Below are 22,893 nucleotides of genomic sequence, written 5' to 3'. Positions count from 1 at the left end.
AGGCCAGATTTGTGCTTAAGTTCTCTTAATGCCTTTGGTACTCTTCTACTGTACTATATAGGTGCCTCCATTATTTTGTTTTAAGAAGTTTCCACTTAATGTCTTCATTTGCTTAATTAAAGGAAGTCTTAATTTTTATTTATAGTTATTTATGGAGAGAGGAAAATGCAGAACAGCAAGCGCTTGCTGCCAAACGAGAAGATCTTGAAAAGAAGCAGCAACTTCTTAGAGCAGCCACAGGAAAGGTAGGCAGTGTTCTTTTCAGTAAACTTAATTGAATCAGACTGTTGTTACCAGTATTTCATGGAATAAGTTATACCTCAAGGAGAATTTATCAGTCATACTAATGGATCATTGGTGCTAGGTAGTAAATATTGCATTCGGCAAATCATTTAGTGAGAGGTATCTTATGAATGTCAGTAATATAACTGTATTATCTGTAGGAGCCATTTCTAGTATTAAGGTTTGTTTATGCTTTTAATATTTTAGATAGTGTCATAAAAATCTATGTAACTTAGCATTCTTTTTGATAGAAATGCTGCTGGAGATAATTTTTTAAACTTCCAAATGCTTTTCTTTTTTAAACAGGCCATTTTAAATGGAATAGACAGCATCAACAAAGTTTTGGATCATTTTCGTCGAAAAGGAATAAATCAGCATGTTCAAAATGGTTATCATGGTATTGTGATGAATAACTTTGAGTGTGAACCAGCTTTCTACACATGTGTTGAAGTCACTGCTGGAAACAGGTGAAGTAGAGACCTTGCCATTCAGGGTTCAGAATGAGATTAAGAGCAAAAAAATATACAAATGACAATTTTTTGTTGAAATAGTATGTTTGAGAATAATATGAACATTTGAAGTTAATCTTTGCTATCAGCTTTTTATTCAACTTTCTAATGAAAAATGCAGGAAGTAATTTCTAATTCCAAAAGCCAGAGTTTTCACCTTGTTTTGCCTTGCTCTCATGATATTTCCTCTTAAGCATGCGCTAATGTAGTTTTGTTTGTCATTTGAATTTTATGATCTCTTATGGTATGGAAGGAACTCTTTTCAAAGACCACGGCAGTATATAAATTCTACTGAGTCCTACTAAGCTAGATTGACTTTGAGAATAGGCCCAGCTGTACTAATATAATAAAAAAAAACCAGTATTATTGAGATTAAATGTCATACTATCCAAATACCAAATAAAGATTGTCTGAACTAGAAAAACTAATAAAATTTTTGTGGAGAATTAAAAATTGAAAATCTTAAAATAAATGGGGGGAAAGTTGAGGGGGTGGAGGAATGGGACTTAGGACTGCCATATCTCAAACTAACCTATAAAGTAGTAATCATCAAAACTCTTTGGTATTGCTTTAAAAAAAATTATTAGTGAAACAATAGCTAAATAAGACCCAGAATCAACTAAACATAATTGTATTAGATCATATTAGTTATATAGTATTGGATAAACCCATGGATTCAGATTATTGGGGGAAAGACTTAATATTTAACCAAAGGCTCTGGGAAAACTGGAAGAGAGTCAGAAATTAGTTATACATTAACATCTCATACTATATATCTAAAATCTTATATCGATACTTGACTTAGGTATAAACAGTCATATAAATATATATGAGAAGACCAAAGAAGGAGCTATTCACAACTCTAGATAAGGGAAGAATTTTGACTAAATAAAGGATAGAGAATCCTCAGAGTTGTTTTAACTTTCAGGACTATTTTTTTAAAAAACTACTTTACCTTCTGATTTAGAATCAATACTATGTATTGGTTCTAAGGCAGAAGATTAGTAAGGGCTGGGCAGTGGGGTGAAAAGTGACTTGCCTAGGGTGACAGCTCAGATTTGAACCTAGGACCTCCTAACTCTAGGCCTGACTTAGAATCCACTGAGCCACCCAACTGCCCCCCAGGACTATTCTTATTGGTTTTTATAACATTTTTCATATGCTGTCTTATTGAAAACTGTTCATATCCTTTGACCTCTTGTTTATTGGGAAATGGTCCTTGCTCTTTTTTGTTTATATCAAATTCTCTATTAGTCATGGGTTATCAGACTTTTATCAAAGAAATTTTCCCGGTCAACTATTTGTCTTCTAATAGCTTTGATTTGTTTGTGTAAGAACTTTTCGCTTTTATGTAAAATGTTTTATTTCTTGTGATGTTCTGTTTCTTTTTTGGTCAAAAACTTTGACCCTGGCCATAGTTGAAAGAAATTTTAAAGTATTTTAGTCAGTTTTCTTAAAGTAGCTGGACCATATTTATTGGAGAAAAAAAAGATTACTTAGATTTTTGAGATGGATTATGGAATCATAGGAAAAAAATATTGGCTTTGAAATCAGAAGACCAGAGTTTGAAATGTAGTGCTGTCATTTAACTACCATGTAACCCCAGACAAATCACGTTACCTCCCTGTGCCTCAGTTTAATTATCTGTAAAATAGAGATAATAAAATTTGGTCAGAATTGGCTGAAGGCAGAATTCTTTGTAAAACTTAGAAGGTAGTATATATAAATGTGTTATGATTATTAATTAGAAATTTATGTATCACTTGAAATTTAAGCCCCCAAAACATAAATATATTATTTACATTTAGGCTGTTTTATCATATTGTGGATTCAGATGAAGTGAGTACCAAGATTTTAATGGAGTTTAATAAAATGAACCTTCCAGGAGAAGTGACCTTTCTGCCTCTCAACAAGTTGGATGTCAGAGATACAGCCTATCCAGAAACCAATGTAAGTTAGTGTCTTGGGATATGTGTGTGTGAGTAAGGGAGAGAAGGGGAGTGTGTGTATATTTGTGTGTATTTGTGTACACAAGGCAGGAAATGTGTATATGGGTATGTATTCGATTTTATGTATTTCTCAATACATTTTTAGGCATTTTAGCCTATAAATGAAGAAAACATTTTTATTTACCATTACCTGAAAGAAAAATGTATAATCTTATCACCAGCTGGGTATGTTTTTAAAAATTATTTTTCTAGTGTTGCCTCTTATTTATAAAAGGATATGGGTTATTTAGTTATTTCCTTGGGCCCCAATATATACTTATTACATATGTTATGCAGTAGTGTGTTGGCAGTTGCTATTGTGTATTCTAACAACATAAAACTTTTGCAAAATGTCTGATTTGGAGGAGTAGAAATTTTTTTTAGTAATTTTATTATTTTTATACCATTTAGTAATTTTGTTTTTAGTACTATTATTTAATTTGGTAAGTAGTCGAATTTTTTTAGAATTATCCCATATTTCTCCTTTTTCTCCTACTTCCACCAATCAAATGCTTTTGACTTTTTAAAAAAATTATTGATATTTTAAAAACAATTTTGGCAGGTAGAAATAAAGTATTTTACCTGGAAAAAAAACCCCGAGGTTGACATTTTTAAGAGCTTGTTTTTTTCTAAAATTTGAAGCCTGCTCGTGAATTATAAATTTACTTTAAGGTTAGGTGTTCAGCATAAGATTAACAGTTAATTTAGCATTATTTATTTTTAGGATATGTGAAAGTAACTCATTTTTTCTGTCATACACATCAGAAATCTTAAAATTTCTACAGTGTTAAATCATCATTTCTTGGTATGATACAATGGAAAGAGGACTGAATTTATTTGATTTTTTTTTTTAAGGAAACTCTTTCAGTGGTAAACTCAATATTTTGTATTGGTTCTGAGGCAGAAGAGCAGTAAGAGCTAGGCATTGGGGGTTAAGTGACTTACCCAAGGTAACAAAGCTAAAAGTGTCTGCTTCTAGATTTAATCCAAGGACCTTCCTACTGAGTGGAGCTGAAAAAACTCCAACACAAAGCTATGTGGATTTGGGTACATTGCAGACTCTAACCTCATAATTTCAGCTGGTCCCTCACTGCAGCAAAGCACTCTTCTTTTTAATTTAACTAATGCTTTTTTCAATTAGGCTTTGTATTTCCTCTCCTCACCTTTCCCTTAAGTAGGGAAAAAAGAAAAACCAAACCCTCAAAACGAAAATAGTCAAGCAAAACGATTCCCACATTGACTATCCAAAAATAATATGTCTTGTTCTGCATCTTGAGTCTTATCACCTTTCTATTAAAAGATAAGTAGCATTCTTTGCCCTGGGTCCTCTACACTTTTGGTTGGTTATTGCATAGATCAATTCTTAAGCCTTTCAAAATTGTTCATTTTTACAGTGTTGCTATTGTATGAATTATTTCCTTGGTTCTGCTTACTTTATTGAGTCAATTCTTATAGTACTTAACAAGATTCTCTTAAAACTGTCCCTTTTGTCATCTTATTCAGTCCATTCTACTTATATGTATGCCATAATTTCTTCCCCAAATAGTGAATACTTCCTCAGTTTTTAGCTCTTTGCTTTCACAAAAGTAGCCGCTATAGATATTTTGTACATACAGAAAATTTTTCTTAGATTTCTTTGAGGTATTAGTAGTGGTATCAATTAGTCAATAAACACTCATTATTTATGCACAATTAATGCATACTATGGACCAGGCACTATACCATGATTCAGCAGTTAGGTATGCATAGATTAGTCACTGGGGCTTTAATTCTGTTATTTTGATTTTTAGGAAGGTTATACACAAGGGAAGAATCACATATAAATAAAATGAATTTATTAACAAAGAAGGTAAGGGAGGATAAGGGGAAGGCATTTGCATCTGACTTACCCAGTTATTAAACCTATTATCTAACTACCCTAAACTAATTATCTGAGTTTCCTACGATTAAGTCCAATAGGGAACCAGATTTCTCACACACAGAAGGTCCTTGGTGGGTCAGATACAGGAATCCAGCTGAGTCAGATGTCCTAGGAAAGAGAGGTTTCTCCAAGTTTCCACTCTGTCCACCAGAGGGTATGGAGAATTTCCTCTCACCCTTGTTTGATGGTATTCAAAGAGGCTGCTTGCAAGCTGTCCAAGAGTGTACAGGAGAGATCAGATCATCACCTTACAGGCTTCACTTTCAGCTCCAGACTGACAGTTGGAAACCTGTTCCTTTCAACAACTTAGACTCCTGACCCAGTAGCTCTCAGAATCCAGGCCTGTCAGTCTTACTCTTTTACTTTCCCTTGCTACAGTCCCCCTTTTGCACAAAGCCTAAATCATGTTGAAAATAGTATTTTGGCATTTGTGCACTAACTAACTTACATATTACTTAAACTAAAATATCTACCCCAAATAACAAACAACCTGCACTCAACTATCTTAAGCTATCTAATACTATCCTATTCTAGGGATTTTATCAAAGTAAGGAAAAAAGGGAATTAAATAATGAACAAGTACAGATTTCAAATAGAGATCAAACATATGCAAAAGTATAGCCCAAAAAGCATAAGATAAACACAACTTTCATGCAAACATTAAACTCATAAATACTACTCTTTATCATCTAATACAGAACATTCTACTACTACTAAGTCTTCATAAGCTTTTTCTAGATCATCAGATTCAATAGTTGACATTCATTACATACACTGGAGCATTCCTGGCAGCAAATTTTGTAGTTATATCAGCTCTATAATTTCCTTTAGAGACTGAATCTCTGCCATAATTATGACTTCTACAATAGATCACTGCTAGCTGTTTATGTTTTTGGATAGCAACCAAGAACTCGGTTATTATTTCTGTATGAGCAATTGGTTTTCCTGATACAGTAATGAAACCTCATTTTTCCAGATCTGTCCTGTAGCATGACATACAGAAAATGCATAATGAGAGTCTGTATAAATACTTGCACTTTTGCCATCAGCTAGAAGACATGCTTGCTTCAAAGCAACCAACTCTGCCCCTTGAGCACTAAGGTTACCACGGTGTCTCAAATTCTGTGACAACTGCAGCACCTGTACATCTAATTCCATTAAACAGATATGAAGATCCATCATTGAATAACACCAAATCTGGATTTTTAATTGGAGTCGTCTTTCAAATCCATCCTAGGCATATCCACTAGATCTACTACTTCTACACACTCATGTAGTAGTTTACCATTCTTTGGCAAATCAGGAAGAAGTGTATCTGGATTTAATACACTACACTTTCTCAACTGGATGTTCTCACTACGTAGGAGTATAATTTCATACTTAGATATTCGTTGATCTGAATATGTTTGAGTATGAAATTTCCTCATTAGTGTTCCTATTTGATGTGAACAATATACAGTCAATGGACATCCCAAAACTAAGTCTGCTGACTTCTGGACTAACACAGCTACAGCTGCTACACCTCTTAGATAAGGAACTGTACCAGCAGCTATTAGATCAAGCCGACAACTATAATATCCAATTGGATGATAACTTTGTCCTAAAGTCTGTGTCAGTATACCAGAAACAATATCTTTAGTTTCATTTACAAACAGTTGAAATGGTTTTGTATAGTCCGGGATACCCAAAGCAGGGGCAGATAAAATGGCTTCTTTAAGCTTACTTAATGCTTGTAGATGTTCAGGTTTTAGTTTCAGAGTTTCTGATTCTGTATTCCTGGTTAAATCTGTTAGACGCTTCGTTAATTCACTATATCCAGGTATCCATTGCCTACAGAAACCAGCTGTTCCAAAAACAGCTCTGAGTTGCTTTTTGGTCTTAGGTGCTCTCAGTTTCTGGATGTCTGCTATTCTTTTCTGTGTGGTACTTTTGGAACCCTCTGATAATACAAATCCAAGATATTGCACTCGAGGCAAAACCTAATGTAATTTTGCCTTGGAGATTTTATGCCCACACTTATATAATTCTATCAAAAGAATCTTGCTATCTCTGAGACATATTTTAGCATTTGGGTATGCAAGGAGAATATCATCCACAAAATGCACTATTTTATTTTCCTTGAATGTTATGGTTTTTAGATCTCTATTTAAAATTTGTGAAAATTGGCTTGGTGAGTCCGTGAACTTGTTGAAGACAAGTCCACTTCCACTGGGTTTTTTCCCATGTACAAGCAAATATCTTTTGAGAATCCTCATGAATTGGTATTGAGAAAAACACTGAGCACAAATCAACCATAGTGAAATATCTTGCCTGACTTGGAATGGAAGAAATTATAGCAGCTAGACTTGGTACAATAGGAAGTGTCTTTACCACATAATAATCTACCACCCTTAAATCCTGTGTGAATCTGTATACTACTTTGCCATTTTGATCTAGCTTTGGCTTTTTGATTGGAAGTATAGGTGTATTATATTCTGAGAAGCAAGGTATTATGATCCCTTATTGGATTAGGGATTCAATGATTGGTCTAATACCCTCTATTGCTTCTTTATTTAAGGGATATTGAGGTACACAAGGAACTGATCCTTCTTTAGTCCTCGCCCTTCCAGGAGTAGCTAATTTCAATAGACCTACATCTGTGGAAGATTTTGACCATAAACCTTCAGGGATATCCCCATATATAGGATAGATAGAGTCCACGCATCCTCTGTACTGATTGAATATAAGAATAGCAATGGAAAAGCTTTCAGAGATTCTTCTGGTAGATGTAATGAAATATCACCAGTATCAGTACATTGGAATGTTGCTTGTAATTTACATAATAAATCCCTACCTAGAAGATTCATTGGGACAGTCTGGCATACAAAGAATGCATGCTCCACAGATAAAGGACCTAAAGTAATCATTTTAGCTGTAATTTAGCTACTCTCTGGTTTTCCAATAGCTCCTATAACTTCCATTGTGCCAACAGCTCTACAATTCTTAGGAAGACTTTGCAAAACTGATTTACTGGCTCCAGTATCAACCAGAAGATCATAAATCTGATCACCTATCGTGACAGATACATATGGTTCTGTACTGTTTGGAGGTTGAAAAGTTTCCAATACTGGTGCAAGCACAGTAACATCTGAACAAAGCTCATTCCTTTCCTGTAAATCCAAGTTTACATCTGCTTGAACTACATGATGTTCCTAGGATTTAACATCTTTAACTCCATAATCAGCTTTATCACTTCTCCCTTTAGTCCTTATACTCTCTTCCTTGGTATCATTTTTCTCATTTACAATTACATTATCATTATCTAGTTTACATTCTTCACTATTTTCAATTTATAATCATTAGAATTTTCTACCAATTTTACACTACAATTTTCTTTTCCCCTGTAATTATTAACACTAATTACTTTATCCTTTGATTCAACCAATTCATCTATATTTTCATTAATCTTATTACCATTAACCTCCTTGCTACAATTCCAAATTACTTTCCAGAATGGCTAAACCACTTCATATCTCTATCAGCAGTACATTAATATACCTGTTTTCCCCTCTCTCAAAGCCAGCTACACTATCCTACTTGTTATTCTCACACAGCATTCCAGGTCGTGATTGTCTTTGTGTCTGTCCCCCATTCTTGGAATGATCTCTCACATTGCTTTGACTCTATCTTTCTTGGTTTCCTTCAAAAGTGAACTGAAATCTCACCTTCTAAAGCTGCTTTTTCCGAATCCCCCTGCTTCTAATGTCTTCCCATTAACTTTACATTACTATGTGCATTGTACTTCTCTTGTATATACATATTGGATGCCTTCTCCACTAAATGTTAGTGTCTTGAGAGCCGGGACCATGCTTTTGCCTTTCTTAGTATCCAATAATCTAGCACCATGTCTGCCACAAAGTAAGTGTTTAATAAATATTGGCTTATACTTTAGTTCTATTACTTGGGCAAGTAGCCACTCTAGCACTCAGTTTCCTCATCTTTAAAATGAGGTGGTTTAACTAGACGGCCTTTTTTAAGGTCCCTTCCAAGTCTTTAGTTTTTGATACTATTTCATGATATTGCAAAAATATCTAAAAGACTGCTATTTGTATTTCTGTCAACATTCATTAGTTAACTTTGATGTGATGAATGTTATACATACATCTTCCTGCATGGTAACATAACTACTTCTTTTCAGGATGCTATTCCAATGATCAGTAAACTAAGATACAATCCAAGATTTGATAAAGCTTTCAAACATGTGTTTGGAAAGACACTGATTTGTCGGAGCATGGAAGTTTCTACCCAGTTGGCCCGTGCCTTTACTATGGACTGTATTACTTTGGAAGGTTTGTAGTCAATATCATATCAGTAATACTTCTTATACTTCAGAATTATAGCTAATTAACTTTTTGTCATATATAACAACATTTTATTAAGGTGTCATTAAAGTTAGAGCTGTGAATTTCAAGAGCGTTTAAAAACTTATGTCCCTTTAAAATACTGTTATGCTTTTTTTTATAAGAAAACATTTTTACATTTTTTTTAATTGATATCTTTTGGTTTTTACTTCTCCTAAATTTTGCCATGGATATCCATGCTTCTCTATATATCTAGTTTAGTTGACAATGGCACCATATAGTACAGTGGGAAGATTGAAAACATGATCATGTCCTTCCAGCTGTCACTTCACACAAGTCACTTTACTTTTCCAGGTCTCCTTTTTCTCATATATAAAATAAGAGATTAATTAGAAAGCATAATAAAGTGCTTTTATTTTTTCATTTTATTTATTTGGGGGGGGGTACTTAATTAATTTAGAATATTTTTCCATGGTTCCACTTCCCCCCAAACCCCCCTCCCCGTAGCTGAAATGCAATTCCGCTGGATTTTACATGTGTCATTGATCAAGACCTATTTCCATATTATTGATATTTGTACTAGGGTGATTATTTAGAGTCTATATCCCCAATAAAGTGCTTTAAAAATTAAAAAAATAAAAAATAAAAACCCTTACCTTCCGTCTTGGAATCAGTACTGTGTATTGGTTCCAAGGCAGAAGAGTGGTAAGGGCTAGGGAATGGGCGTTAAGTGACTTGCCCAGGATCACACAGCTTGGAAGTGTCAGAGGCCAGATTTGAACCTAAAGATCAAAGTCTCATTTTGCCCCTAGATTTCTACAGTTGTGAATGTCACTTTAAAATCTAATTAAGTTATTTACTTAGAAGGAAATGTTTTTCGGAAACACTATACAAATGTGTATGCTATACAAAATCACTATTTTTCTATTTTCTTCCTTATAGGGGATCAAGTCAGCCATCGAGGTGCTTTAACTGGAGGATATTATGATACCAGAAAGTCTCGCCTTGAGTTGCAGAAAGATGTTAGAAAGGCTGAAGAAGAACTAGGTGAACTTGAAGCCAAACTCAATGAAAATCTTCGTAGAAATATTGAAAATATCCTTTTAGAGAGTGAAATATGTTGAAGTTTCTATAATTGTTTTTATTAAATTACATAGTTTTTCTCAACCGGTAGAAAATTAATATTTTCCTCTCACTTATTTAGATATGAACACTTTCAACATTATTATTTAGCATCTACCTTGTAAGCAGGATTAAAAAAGAAAATTACTTTAATTCTGTTTTTTGTGTTTAACTACCAGCATTTATTGATAATAATTACCTTCCTCCTTGGTCTTTCCTTAAAAAAATATTTGAAGACACTGTTTATTTAAGTTCCAAGTTCTCTCACCCTATTATTCAATGAGAAGGCATATGGAAGAAAAATCTGTCATGAATATATAACATTAGATTTCTATATTAGCTGTGTTCCTCTCTCTATCCCCCTCAAAAAAGAAAAAAAATATGCTTTAGTCTGCATTGAGTCCATCAGTTCTCTTATCTGAAGTAGATAGCATACTTCATGAATCTTCTGGAATTATGGTCATTTTGTTGATCAAAGCCATCAAGTCCCCAGAGATGATTATTTTTACACACTGTCACTATGTAGATTATTCTACTGTTTACCTCATCTTGCATTAGTTAGTAAATGTTTTCCCAAGTTTTTCTGATATCTCCTTCATTTCTTATTCATTCATTCATTCATTCATTCATTCATTTATTTATTTATTTAAGCCCTTACCTTCCATATTAGAATCAATACTAGGTATTGGTTCCAAGGCAGAAGAGTGGTAAGGGCTAGGCAGTGGGGGTCAATTGACTTGCCCAGGGTCACACAGCTAGGAAGTGTCTGAGGACAGATTTGAACCCAGGACCTCCTATCTCTGGGCTTGGCTCTCATTCCACTGAGCTACCTAGCTGCTCCCCTAACTCTTATTTTTTAACTAAATTCTACTTTTTAGAGGAGATAGGCTGGGAGGATGAGTCAGAGTATAAAATTTTAAAGAGATGATACGTTTTTTTTGTTTTTTTTTTTCAAAAAAGCTAATGGGGCCATCAAAAAAGGCTATGGTACAGGTGATATGCCAACTTAACTTTGAAGGAAACTAGGGATTCTGAGATAGGACTTAGGAGGAAATATGTTCCAGGAATAGACAACTACTACAAGGGATTGGAGACAGGAGATAGAATGTCATATATGAGTATTTTTCTTGAAATCTGCTCTCTGTTCTACTTCACTTTCCTTTGAACCATTTTAATTTTGCTGTTTTCAGTCTGAAGTTTATTCTCCATGATAGGGGAGGACCGAAATAGACTAGGAATTGCATTGTTTTGCTTTCTGTTATCAGATAACCTTGCATCATCACCTCCAAGCAATGAGTCTCTCTTTACCTTGCCCTATACCTAGACCAAAATCCAAGAGATTCAAACTGGCTTATGATTAATGATACCACTGTTTAGATCTTCGTCAGTTCTTCCAGGTTATCTTAAGTGAGTACATTATAACTTTAACAGATTTGAATAACATATTGAAAAGTAGAAAGTAAAATGTTATTATTATTGGACTATCAGCATATCCTGGGCTATGATATAGATTCTGTGACTAATGTTTCAGGTGTGGTTACAGCCACTGACAAAGGAGGATTTCAAAAGAAATTAGTGTTGTGAGAATGAATTATTCTGACTTGGGATTTTTGTATGAGTAAACAGGAGTTGTATGTCGGAATAATCTGATATAATATGAATAGTAATAATGCCTTTTAATATGAACCAAGCACAACCAATGATTTGAATTAGTCTCTTCTTAATTGACCTTATACTTTTGATTGTTGAATTGGGTTCTGATTAAAAGGGACATATACCCCAAAAAGTTGAATGTGTTTTGATTCTATTAATCATTATGGTACAGGGATTGAGATGGTCGAATTATGTTGTGCTCAGGTTAAATTCGACAAAATTTTTAAAAAAGCAGAATGAGAAAGTGTTAAGAGGATAAAAATAGTTGATATGTAGTATCATCAGTCTGATTTTCTTGGAAGATACAAATAGATTTCTTGATTTTTTTCATACTATTATTGCTGAAATAATGTACTTTGTGCTTTTAGATTATAATAGCATAATTATGGATGATTTAAATAAAGGTTTAGATTAGTTTTTCAGCATTACTGCTTTTTCCCAGTTAATTCTGCCATTTTCCATAAATCTACCCTTTAACTGTAATTTATAACTATAAAGAAATTAAGTAAAATCAACACACTGGCAATGTCTAATAATGTGTTCAGAAAGCAGTAAACATATAGTAGATGTTTTTAGTAATTGTATCCAGTATTTAATTCAGCATTGCTAAGTTCCATAGTTTTGTAAGATTGTTCTGATATGTGATATTTAAGGGTTAATAAGTATATGGAGGGGGACGATAGGGGATGGAAAAATAATTTTGTGTTTAAAACTGGACAGAATTTTCCTTAGCCCATTGTATGGATTAATAATGAAATTGATCAACTGATGAATCAAATGCAACAAATTGAAACCCAGCAAAGGAAATTCAAGGCTTCCCGAGATAGTATTTTATCCGAGATGAAGATGCTAAAAGAAAAGAGACAACAGTCTGAAAAAACTTTTATGCCAAAGGTACATAAGACCTCATAAGTTCCTCTCTTTTGATCATTACTAGAGATTTTTTTAAAATAACCTTAGAATTTATATTATTTTAATTTAATTTTCATTATATAATTATATAATTAATTATTTTAATGGCATTCTAGAATTTGGCATTTTAAGTTCATTTTCTATAATATTTTTTTCCTCTGACTTTGATGTAAGTACATGTAGGCTAAAATTTAAGGAGTATTTACATTTATAACTTCATCTGTCATATAGCAACGTAGCTTGCAAAGCTTAGAGGCAAGTTTACATGCCATGGAATCGACAAGAGAATCACTGAAAGCAGAACTGGGAACAGATTTACTCTCTCAGCTCAGCTTAGAAGACCAGAGACGAGTAGATGATTTGAATGATGAAATTCGGCTGCTCCAACAAGTAAGTATGCTTTGCTAAATAATCCTCTTAAAAAATCACTTTTGTGGCAACTCTTTTAATATATTGCTTATGATATGCCAGACAGCATGCTGAGTACTTTACCAATATTATCTCATTTGATCCTCACAACTTTTATTATTCCTATTTTATAGAGGAGGAAACTGAGACAGAGGTTAAATGACTTGCCCAGGTCATATAGCTATTAAGTGTCTGAGGCTGTATTTGAACTTAAATCTTCATGACTTCAAGCCTAGCACTCTACTATGCTGACTCATGTGTAAAAGAATGTTTAAGGGTTAAAGTAGATTTTTTTTTAAAGTGAATATAAATGTCATACTGAGATGTTTAAATTCTATCTAGAAAATATGTCAGTATCAAGAAATAATATAATTTTAAAGGTTGCTTTACATGTGTGCTCCCATAGCTTGATTTGTTTTATGATTGGCACAAGCAATCTTAGGGGTGTTTTTATAGAGGTGCATTTTTACTGTGGTAACTCTCAAACACACAATAATGTGTACATTCATAGCTCCATTGTTTTAAATATATTTTGATGGCATTTGATATTGAAGGCAAAGGTGATAATTAAGGTCAGGAAAAAAGGTGGGGAGAAAAATAACAAATATGTCTTTTGAGTTTAAACCCATAACATGGAAACAATAGCCACTAGTAGAACAAATTGCATAGAAGAGGGATGTTATAGGAAGTGGGGTCATTTATGTCTCACAAAATTATAGAGTAATATTTATTCATTCTCCATTGACCTCTGATGGTAGCTAATATCAGTCTGTGTACCAGTGTTAGAAAAACATCACTTTAGTGTAGTAAAATTTGTATTTTGTATCCATGACTCATTTTTTCCTTAATTCTAGGAAAACAGACAGCTCTTAAATGAAAGAATTAAATTGGAAGGCATAATAACTCGAGTGGAGACTTATCTCAATGAGAATCTGAGAAAACGCTTAGACCAAGTAGAACAGGTAAGGTTGCTTTTGTCTTCATGGACTCTTTTGATAACTATCTCTTTGATAACTATCTCTTGCTGCATGTGGCAGTCATATTCTCTAAGTAGTGGAAGTTGATTGGGCCTAATTTTTTTCCTCAAGAATATTCCCAATAATTATGCTCCTGACTTAAAAAATTGTGCCAGTGTTTAACATGCTCTGACATGCTTTAACACAGCAGTTTTGGAAAATTTTGGCGATCTCAAGTATATTCTGAACATCCTCTTCTCTATTCAATGATGCATAGCATTGTGGATTTAAAGACAAAATGAAAAATAGTTCTTGTCCTCAAGGTGATTATATTTACTGCTAGAATGTGTTCCCATCCCCTACCTCTCAATTATATTTTTATAATATCATTTATTGATAGCTTTTTGTATTGGCATATGTCCTTCCCTTCTTCCCCCAACCCAGAAAGCATTCCTTGTAACAAAAAATAAAAAAGGAAAGGAAAGAAAAATCAATTTGAGACTAACATTTACAGTGTTCCCTACCCTTCAGTCTTCCACATCTGCCAAGAAGAAGAGTTGCATTCTCTCTAAGTTTGATTGGTTTTAAAGTCATCTAATGAGAATTACACTTTGTTGCTTTATGAGTTTAAATACTTGAAAACATTTGTATTGCAGGAACTTAATGAACTAAGAGAGACTGAAGGTGGTACTGTTCTTACTGCTACAACATCAGAACTTGAAGCCATCAACAAACGTGTAAAAGATACAATGGCACGATCAGATGGTTGGTTTCTTATTTTTTTAAAACTGTTTAATTATTTTCTTACATTTATAAGGAAGATCATTACATTTTAGTTACAGGATTTTTCACTTCTAAGTGAGGTAATAACAGAAAAGCATGTATTACTTATTTTTGCGTATTCACTGTCATAATTCATTTGTGGTAGATAAAATTTATTGTAAACAATAAATCCTAGCTAGTTGAAAAGTTTGTCACCAATACTTCAATAAAAACAAATTGCTTAATTTCTCTAAAAGTCACAGTGACTAAAGAAGAAATTTGTCATATCTCAAAATTTTGGAGTTTAAATTCAGTGACCAATTTTTAAAAATTTATGTTAAAAAAAATCAAGAAATACCAAGGTCATTCTACAACACTATTCTACTTATTATATATACTACTTAATTTGTTCTTTTAAGTGGTTCTTTTTCATAATTCTCATAATTTGTCTTCCGTATACACCAAACAAACCTAATCCCATTTTGCCATGTTGTTGCCAAAATCAAAACTTTAATCAAGGAATGAGTACAATGATTTTTAAGTGTATATTAAATTCCAATTTTTTTTCCTTTTATTTAGATTTGGATAATTCTATTGACAAAACCGAAGTTGCAATTAAAGATCTTCAGAAGAGTATGGAGCGTTGGAAAACTATGGAAAAAGAGCACATGGATGCCATTAACCATGATACAAAAGAGCTTGAAAAAATGACAAACCGGCAAGGTATGCTTCTGAAGAAGAAAGAAGAGTGTATGAAGAAAATTCGAGAGCTTGGTTCACTTCCCCAGGAGGCTTTTGAAAAATACCAAACTTTAAGCCTCAAACAGGTTAGTTTTGAGTTGGAGACCTACTAGTGTGTTTTACTGTATATGTAAAAGTTTTAGTTAGAATTGATCTAAAATTTTACTGTTTTCTTTTTCCCCTCTCATAGCTGTTTCGAAAACTTGAACAATGCAACACGGAACTAAAGAAATACAGTCATGTTAATAAAAAAGCCTTAGATCAATTTGTAAATTTTTCTGAGCAGAAAGAGAAATTAATTAAAAGACAGGAAGAACTAGATAGGGGCTACAAATCAATCATGGAGTTGATGAATGTCCTTGAACTCCGGAAATATGAGGCTATTCAATTAACTTTCAAACAGGTATGGTTTAATTATGTTGGCCCTCATTGTCAAGAAACTTCAACTGTATATTTTGTTTGAGTTGTTTATGCTTTCTTTCCCAAACTACAGAGTGAATCTAATAAGATATGAAAAAGTTTCCTTGCCTTAATAGAAGCACTTTGAAAAAAAATACTTCTTATATACTTGAATCATAATTTTGTTTCCATATTTGCAGGAAACATTACTTTCAGTTTGCCATAATTAATATTCAAATCTATCCTAACTTTTCATGATGCAGTGTAAGGGAAGATTCACCTAATACCAATATAGCTTTTAATTATATTTCTTGGTTTCAAGCAACAGTTGTTATTATTTCCACTTTTAAAAAAGATTTTATTTAGTCAATTTAGAACATTTTTCCTTGGTTACAAGAATCATATTCTTTCCCTCCCCTCCCCCACCCCTTCCTGTAGCCAACGTGCAGTTCCACTGGGTTTTACATGTGTCCTTGATCAAAACCTAGTTATCATTTCCACTTTTACAAGACATATTCAAGAGAATTTAAATGACATTGTTTTTGTTTTTATCAAGGTATCAAAGAACTTCAGTGAAGTATTTCAGAAATTGGTACCTGGTGGCAAAGCTACCTTGGTGATGAAGAAAGGTGATGTGGAAGGTAGTCAATCTCAAGATGAAGGAGAAGGGAGTACTGAAAGTGAGAGAGGTTCTGGCTCACAAAGCAGTGTCCCATCAGTTGACCAATTCACTGGAGTAGGAATACGGGTAAAATGATTTTTTAAGTCTGATTTTTTTCAAATGCGTTATTGAAAAAATTAAATTAGTCTTTGTGGATGTAAATATTTTAAAACTTTCTGAGGGACCTCATGGCAGGTAGTTTTGGTTCAATAACTGTAGGCTAAAGACTCATTATTTAATATTTTCATAGGTATCATTTACAGGAAAGCAAGGTGAAATGAGGGAAATGCAACAGCTCTCAGGTGGACAGAAATCTTTGGTGGCTCTTGCACTAATTTTTGCAATTCAGAAGTGTGACCCAGCTCCTTTTTACTTGTTTGATGAGATTGACCAGGCTTTGGATGCTCAACACAGAAAGGCTGTTTCGGGTAAGTTTTTTAATTTGTGCTTTTTTCATGTCTAGCAGAGCCTAATGAAATAAAATCTCTAGCCTCTACAGAATTACAGTTATTTGTCTTTTATGGTAGGTTCTTGGTTTTAGGTAGATGAGTGCTATAAGCTAGAAATAGATCTCATCTCCAGAGACTTTTTCTGATGTTCTAATCGAGATAATAAATCTGCCTTATTTTTCACATGAAAGCCTTTTATGTTAAAAGTCTGTTTTATATTTCTCTGTATATAAATAGTCATGTAATGAAAGGAGTATAACTTTTTTAATGACGCATAATATGTAAACTACTTGATTTTGTAACAGGGTCTGCATAAACTATCATCTTTTAGAGTTTAAGAATTATTAGCTCTTACAGTAGTAAAATGTTTTCAAATATTTGAGGAAAAGTTCATTTTTTCTTAGGTAAGCATGTTTGTTAAAACTGAGAGATGGCATTTGAATTAATTTCATACTAAAATAAAAATGTGTTTCTTCATGTTAAAAAATGTATTTACCATTCCATAATTACAAGGTTGGTTCTCAGAAAATGGTTTTTATGAAGTAGTTATTGGTCATCTTTGTTCGATCAACAAATAGTAATACATACACATTCTTAATAGTGTATTAGGGATGTGAATATTGTTCTTTTAATTTTCTATTTATGAGATATTTGCTTTAAGTTAACATTTAATTTTGCAGATATGATTATGGAACTTGCTGTACACGCTCAGTTTATTACAACTACATTCAGGCCTGAACTTCTTGAGTCAGCTGACAAATTCTATGGTGTAAAATTCAGAAATAAGGTAATTCTTCCTCCCCTCCATGAAATATTAGTTTTTACTCTTTGAGAATTTGTCTTGGTTTTTGCTTTTTTGCTGTTTAAGAAATGAAAAAAAAAAGTTGAACGTAGTTAATGATCAGCTAATGATATCATTTGAGATGTTAGTAAACTTTTTCTTTGAGATGTCCCCGTAGAGTAGAAGTTTGTCAGCTTCTGAGGTACCCATCCATATTACAGTCTTTTATTTATTGATTACATCATGAGTGCTAGATAATTGTTTTTAGACTTATTGGAGTTAGGAAAACATTCTACAACTTCATCTTTTTTAAAAAATGCCTTTGTAGTCTTCTACTGTTTTTTTCTTTTATGACTTCCCCTGTGCTCTGAAAAAAAAAATTAAATTCAATGGACATTTATTATACATCTACTATTAGTAGGCATTAAAGATATAAAAGCAAAAAATGGCATACATCTCTACCCTAAAGAAACTTAAAATCTACTTTTAATACCAGTCACAAACATGCACATGATTTACTTTATATGTGTGCCTTGCCTTGTGTGTTTATGTGTGTATTTGTATATATAAATCATAGGGAAGCTAAGTGACATAGTGGATAGAAAAACAGGTTTGAAGCCAGGAAGACTCATCTTCTTTTAGTTCAAATCTGGCCTTAGACACTAATTAGCTGAATGACTCTAGGCAAGTCACTTAACTTGCCTCAGTTTCCTCATTTATAAAATGAGTTGGAGAAGGAAATGGCAAACTATTCCAGTATCCTTGCCAAGAAGTCCCCAAATGGGGTCACAAGAGTTGGACATGACTGAAAATGACTAAAACAACAGCAGTATATAAAGTATATGTTAATATGTTAATTTATATTTTATATGTGAAATACTAAACATACAATATTATTTTGTTATTAAAACATACTCAGAAGGAACTGGACTACCCTTAGAATTCTCTGATCCTATGATGAGTAATTAATTTGAGGTATTTATAGCTGTATGAGAGATGATTCAAAAGGTCAAGCAAAAGCACTTGCACACTTTTTTAATTCAAAATTTTCTTGCCCACTATGAAGGGCAAATGATATTGTAAATAAATTGTTAATGTCAGTTTCACTAAAAATTTCCACATCAGTTTAATAGTATTTATAAAATTGTAATATACATTAATTTATACAAGACATTATAATTGCTCAGTGTTATATGATCTACTTTGTGGGATTGTGCTTAAATGTACTTTGTTCCATCAGGTTAGTCACATCGATGTGATCACAGCAGAGATGGCCAAAGACTTTGTGGAAGATGATACTACTCATGGTTAATTGGAAAATATTGGCAGCTTGTTTGGAAGATGTGTATAGTGTGAAACCTCAACTGAGGAACTGTAAATTTCAAACTAAATATTTGGTCATTGTCAAAATAGTTTTTGATCTTATATTTTAACTAAGAAGGCCCAGGGATTCTTAGTTTTGGATGACCTTGTGTATTCATTTTATGTTTCTATTGCTGTATTCTTTTTATAAAATCTCTGTGTACCTTTATACTTATAGTTAAGAACTCTTCCTCTCCAATCTTTTTGTAAAGTGTCCCTTTGCTGTTTTAAATCTTTTTGAGACATGCTTGATAGCTTTCCGTGATTATTCCGTGATTATAAGTTTATCAATTGTACTGCTTAAAATATATAGCTTCAATTAAATGATTGATTTTAATGGCTGTAACTTAATAGAGGGGTGTGCGTTTTCATTTACAGTTGAAGAAGTTGATTTGATTCTTTTTAAAGTAGCATCTTTTAACTATTCCGGTGTAGGATAAATATTTAAAAGGAATTTGACTTCATTGAAAGAAATATTATTTCTGAAATGGAAAAGTTTAGTATTCTCTTCATTTAACCTAGAATATCTTGGTCTCTCAATTTTAGCATGGTAAGATTTATTTCACTTAAAGGAGTTATTCATATTTTAGAAGAACTTTTCTTTAAACAAATCTTATAACTTAATAAGTAATAGTGAATATAAGAAATTAACCTATAATCCTGCCTTCCTATCTATATCAGCAAATTTATTAGAAATTATTCCTTCAATTATTCAACCTTTCCTTTCTTCAGGCTGAAAACATAGCTGGTGGACATTAAGGGATATTACTAAAAAGGATACTATTTGAGTCAAGAGACCAATTTTATATTTCCTGGTCTCTTATCAAAATTATCTCTGTGAACTTGGCAAAAAATAATTCTAGTGTCCCATTTAACTAATTTCCTTCTGATTGTACGAGGATTATAAAATTTGAGGGTTGCTGTGAGGATATAGTGAGATTCTTTTTTAAATGTCTTTAATAAACAATTTTTAAAAATAATAAGTTTTTTGTCATTTGACAATCACCAGTTAGCACAAATCCTTTTGTATGCAAAGTACAGAAAAAAAGAGGATTGTATTTGATGTTGTGAATCTTACAAATAGCTTCCTTTTTAAAAATAAACATATATTGCACAACACAAATTTAAAATCTGAAAAAACTTACCTTCCATCTTAGAATTGTTACTAAGATACTAAATATTCCTTCCCAGACAAAAGAGTGGTTAAGGACTAGGCAATTGGGATGAAGTGTCTTGCCCAGATTCAGATAGCTAGAAAGTAACTGAGGTTGATTTGAACCCAGGACCTCTGTTCTCCAGGCCTGGTTCTATCCATGGAATCACCTACCTGACTCTGTGGGTTTTAATTTTTTTACATGAAAAAAAAATTTATTAGTTTTTTTAAGTTTTGGCCTAATTCTTCCCCCTCACTCCCAACCCCCCTCCCTGATATAGATTTCCAGTGGGTTATTTTTTAAAATGTTTCAACAACTCATTTTTTTGTATCTTTATTTTTCTCTCACTCCCCTCTCTCCATTGCTCCCACTTTTTAAAAAAGTACTCTTGGGATTAATGAGCCTAGTTAAGCAAAAGAAATCCACACTTTAGACACATCTGAAATTGTGTATTTAATTCTACATCCCTTATTTCTGCTAGGAATTTTGGGTATCAGTCAGTGTTCTATAGTTAGGTAGTTGACCAAAGTTCTTAAATCTTCCAAAATTGTTTTTTTCTTTACAGTGTTGGAATCCCCATATAAATTAGTTTTGCAATTCTACTCATTTTACTCTGTTTCAATTCATAGAATTCTTTCTAGTTTTTCCTGAATTCTTCCCATTTGTAATTATTGTACAGTAATAGTTACATTCATGTGCTATAGTTTGTATAATTTTCTTATTGCTGTGTTCACCTTTTTAGTTCTTTGTTAAAGATAATCATACTTTGAATATTTTTGCACATGTAGATCCTTTCCTTTTGTGTTTGATCTCTTTGTAAACATTTAATGTACAAGACATGCAATGCAATATGATATTGAAGACAAAATATAAAATTTAGACTCTTCCCTCTGACATCAATATTATAAGCTTTTATTTAGTTGACATATATTTGAATGAAGACTGTTAGAAGTTTCATTGAGATGCCAAAATTCCCATCCTAGTTGATATGAATATTGCCTTATCTTAGATTTGCTCAACTTCAGTGACATATGGAATGACTAGTGTACGTATGTTTATATGCTAGAGCTTTTCTATAAGCCTTCTTAGTGTAAAATATGGTAATGAGAGTCCCATTTGGGACCTCTTTATTTTAAGGAGGTTTTTTTCTATAAACTACTAATCCACAAAATGTATGCATAAAAAGTACATAATTAAATGTATATTCTTTCTACTTGGCACCATAAGTCTGTTCACTTTGAGTGAATTGTGTACATGGTTAAAATTTGGCTTGGAAAGGACATAACAAAAAAAGTTATTAGGAAATGAATACTTGAGCAAAATAGGAAAGATAAGAGAATCTAACTGCTTTTGGTGAATTTGCTTCCTGGCCCAGAAGAACCATATCTTAGAGCATTTATTTAAAGAACAAGAAAGGCAGCTTGATGTAATAGATAAAGCACTAAATTTTCCAAGTCAAATATATCTGATTTGGATTCAACCTCTGAGACTTTTAGCTTTCTGACCACAGGCTAATTGCTATCTCTGTGAGCCTTAGACAATTAGACTAAGTTTTGCAATGATCATGATTTTTTTCAGTGTAAGGAATACCAAAATAGAAATCTTTGTCATGTTGACTAAAGAACTAGTGCATGTGATTGCTGAGCTCTTGACACTGATCTTTGAAAGATTAGGAAGAATTGGAAAAATACTGTAGGTTAGGAGAAGGCCAAATGTTTTGATTTTCAACAAAAGAAAATGAAAAGAATAACTTTGCTTTAATTCTAAAACATTCCCAATGGGATAATTGCAGGCTTTGAGAACTAGTCCTGCCAGACTAATCCTATTTCATTTTTTTTTTGACAGTTACTAGGCTAGAAGGTTAGAAAGATGTTATAGGTAAAACTTATATTAAAGCATTTGAAAAAAATCTTGTCATTCTTGTGAACAAGGTTGAGTAAAGTAACAGTAAGGTGGTTTTGAGACTCAAAGATTGATCATTAAATATTGAGTGTCATTATTAGAGATTTATGATGAAGTAGTTTCAAGGATCTATCCTTGCTCTTTTGCCATTTAACATTTTTGTCAATGACTTGGATAAAGGCCTATTACCAAATTTCAGGATGAAATAAAACTATATGATAGGGATCCAAAAAGTTATCAAGACACTGAATAAGCAATAATTTTGTTTTCTCTCTTTGCCTTCAATTTTTTTTGGTCTTATTTAGCTAGCAGAATTTCTAGCACTATGATAAATAGTATATAATGTGAATAATCCCCTTAAATAGTGATAAGGTATATCCTTGCTTTACCCTTGATCTTACTAGAAAGGTCTCCAGCCCTTTCTCCATTTCATAAAATAATGACTCTTGGTCTAGGTAGATACTACATGCCATATTTATTAAAGGTACTTTTGTTACTATGTATCCTGGTGTTTTAAATAAAGATAGGTGTTGGTTTTTTTGTCAAAAACCTTTTCAGCTACTGATTGTTGTCTTTAAAATTTTTTACTAT

The 22,893-nt window shown here is 32.7% G+C and overlaps 1 protein-coding gene across 3 annotated transcripts in view; it reads left to right on the top strand.

The window, feature by feature from the left end:
• SMC3 (structural maintenance of chromosomes 3) overlaps positions 1–19,597 on the top strand; it is a 46,393-nt gene extending 26,796 nt beyond the window's left edge. For all 3 annotated transcript variants that reach the window (XM_001368518.5, XM_056820203.1, XM_056820204.1), the window contains 15 exons: positions 146–245; positions 589–749; positions 2,600–2,741; positions 8,878–9,028; positions 9,983–10,135; positions 12,558–12,709; positions 12,959–13,117; positions 13,990–14,097; positions 14,748–14,856; positions 15,433–15,680; positions 15,785–15,997; positions 16,550–16,741; positions 16,905–17,082; positions 17,784–17,890; positions 19,125–19,597. In XM_001368518.5, the coding sequence (XP_001368555.1) occupies positions 146–245; positions 589–749; positions 2,600–2,741; positions 8,878–9,028; positions 9,983–10,135; positions 12,558–12,709; positions 12,959–13,117; positions 13,990–14,097; positions 14,748–14,856; positions 15,433–15,680; positions 15,785–15,997; positions 16,550–16,741; positions 16,905–17,082; positions 17,784–17,890; positions 19,125–19,196 (2,245 nt within the window). In that variant the 3' untranslated portion in view covers positions 19,197–19,597. The remainder of the gene's footprint in view (positions 1–145; positions 246–588; positions 750–2,599; positions 2,742–8,877; positions 9,029–9,982; positions 10,136–12,557; positions 12,710–12,958; positions 13,118–13,989; positions 14,098–14,747; positions 14,857–15,432; positions 15,681–15,784; positions 15,998–16,549; positions 16,742–16,904; positions 17,083–17,783; positions 17,891–19,124) is intronic.
• Positions 19,598–22,893: the final 3,296 nt, after the last annotated feature.

The sequence above is a fragment of the Monodelphis domestica genome, chromosome 1 (assembly GCF_027887165.1).
Source record: "Monodelphis domestica isolate mMonDom1 chromosome 1, mMonDom1.pri, whole genome shotgun sequence".
Lineage (NCBI taxonomy): Eukaryota > Metazoa > Chordata > Mammalia > Didelphimorphia > Didelphidae > Monodelphis > Monodelphis domestica.
Note: the sequence above shows the minus strand (reverse complement) of the source record. Positions and strands in the feature narration are given on the sequence as shown.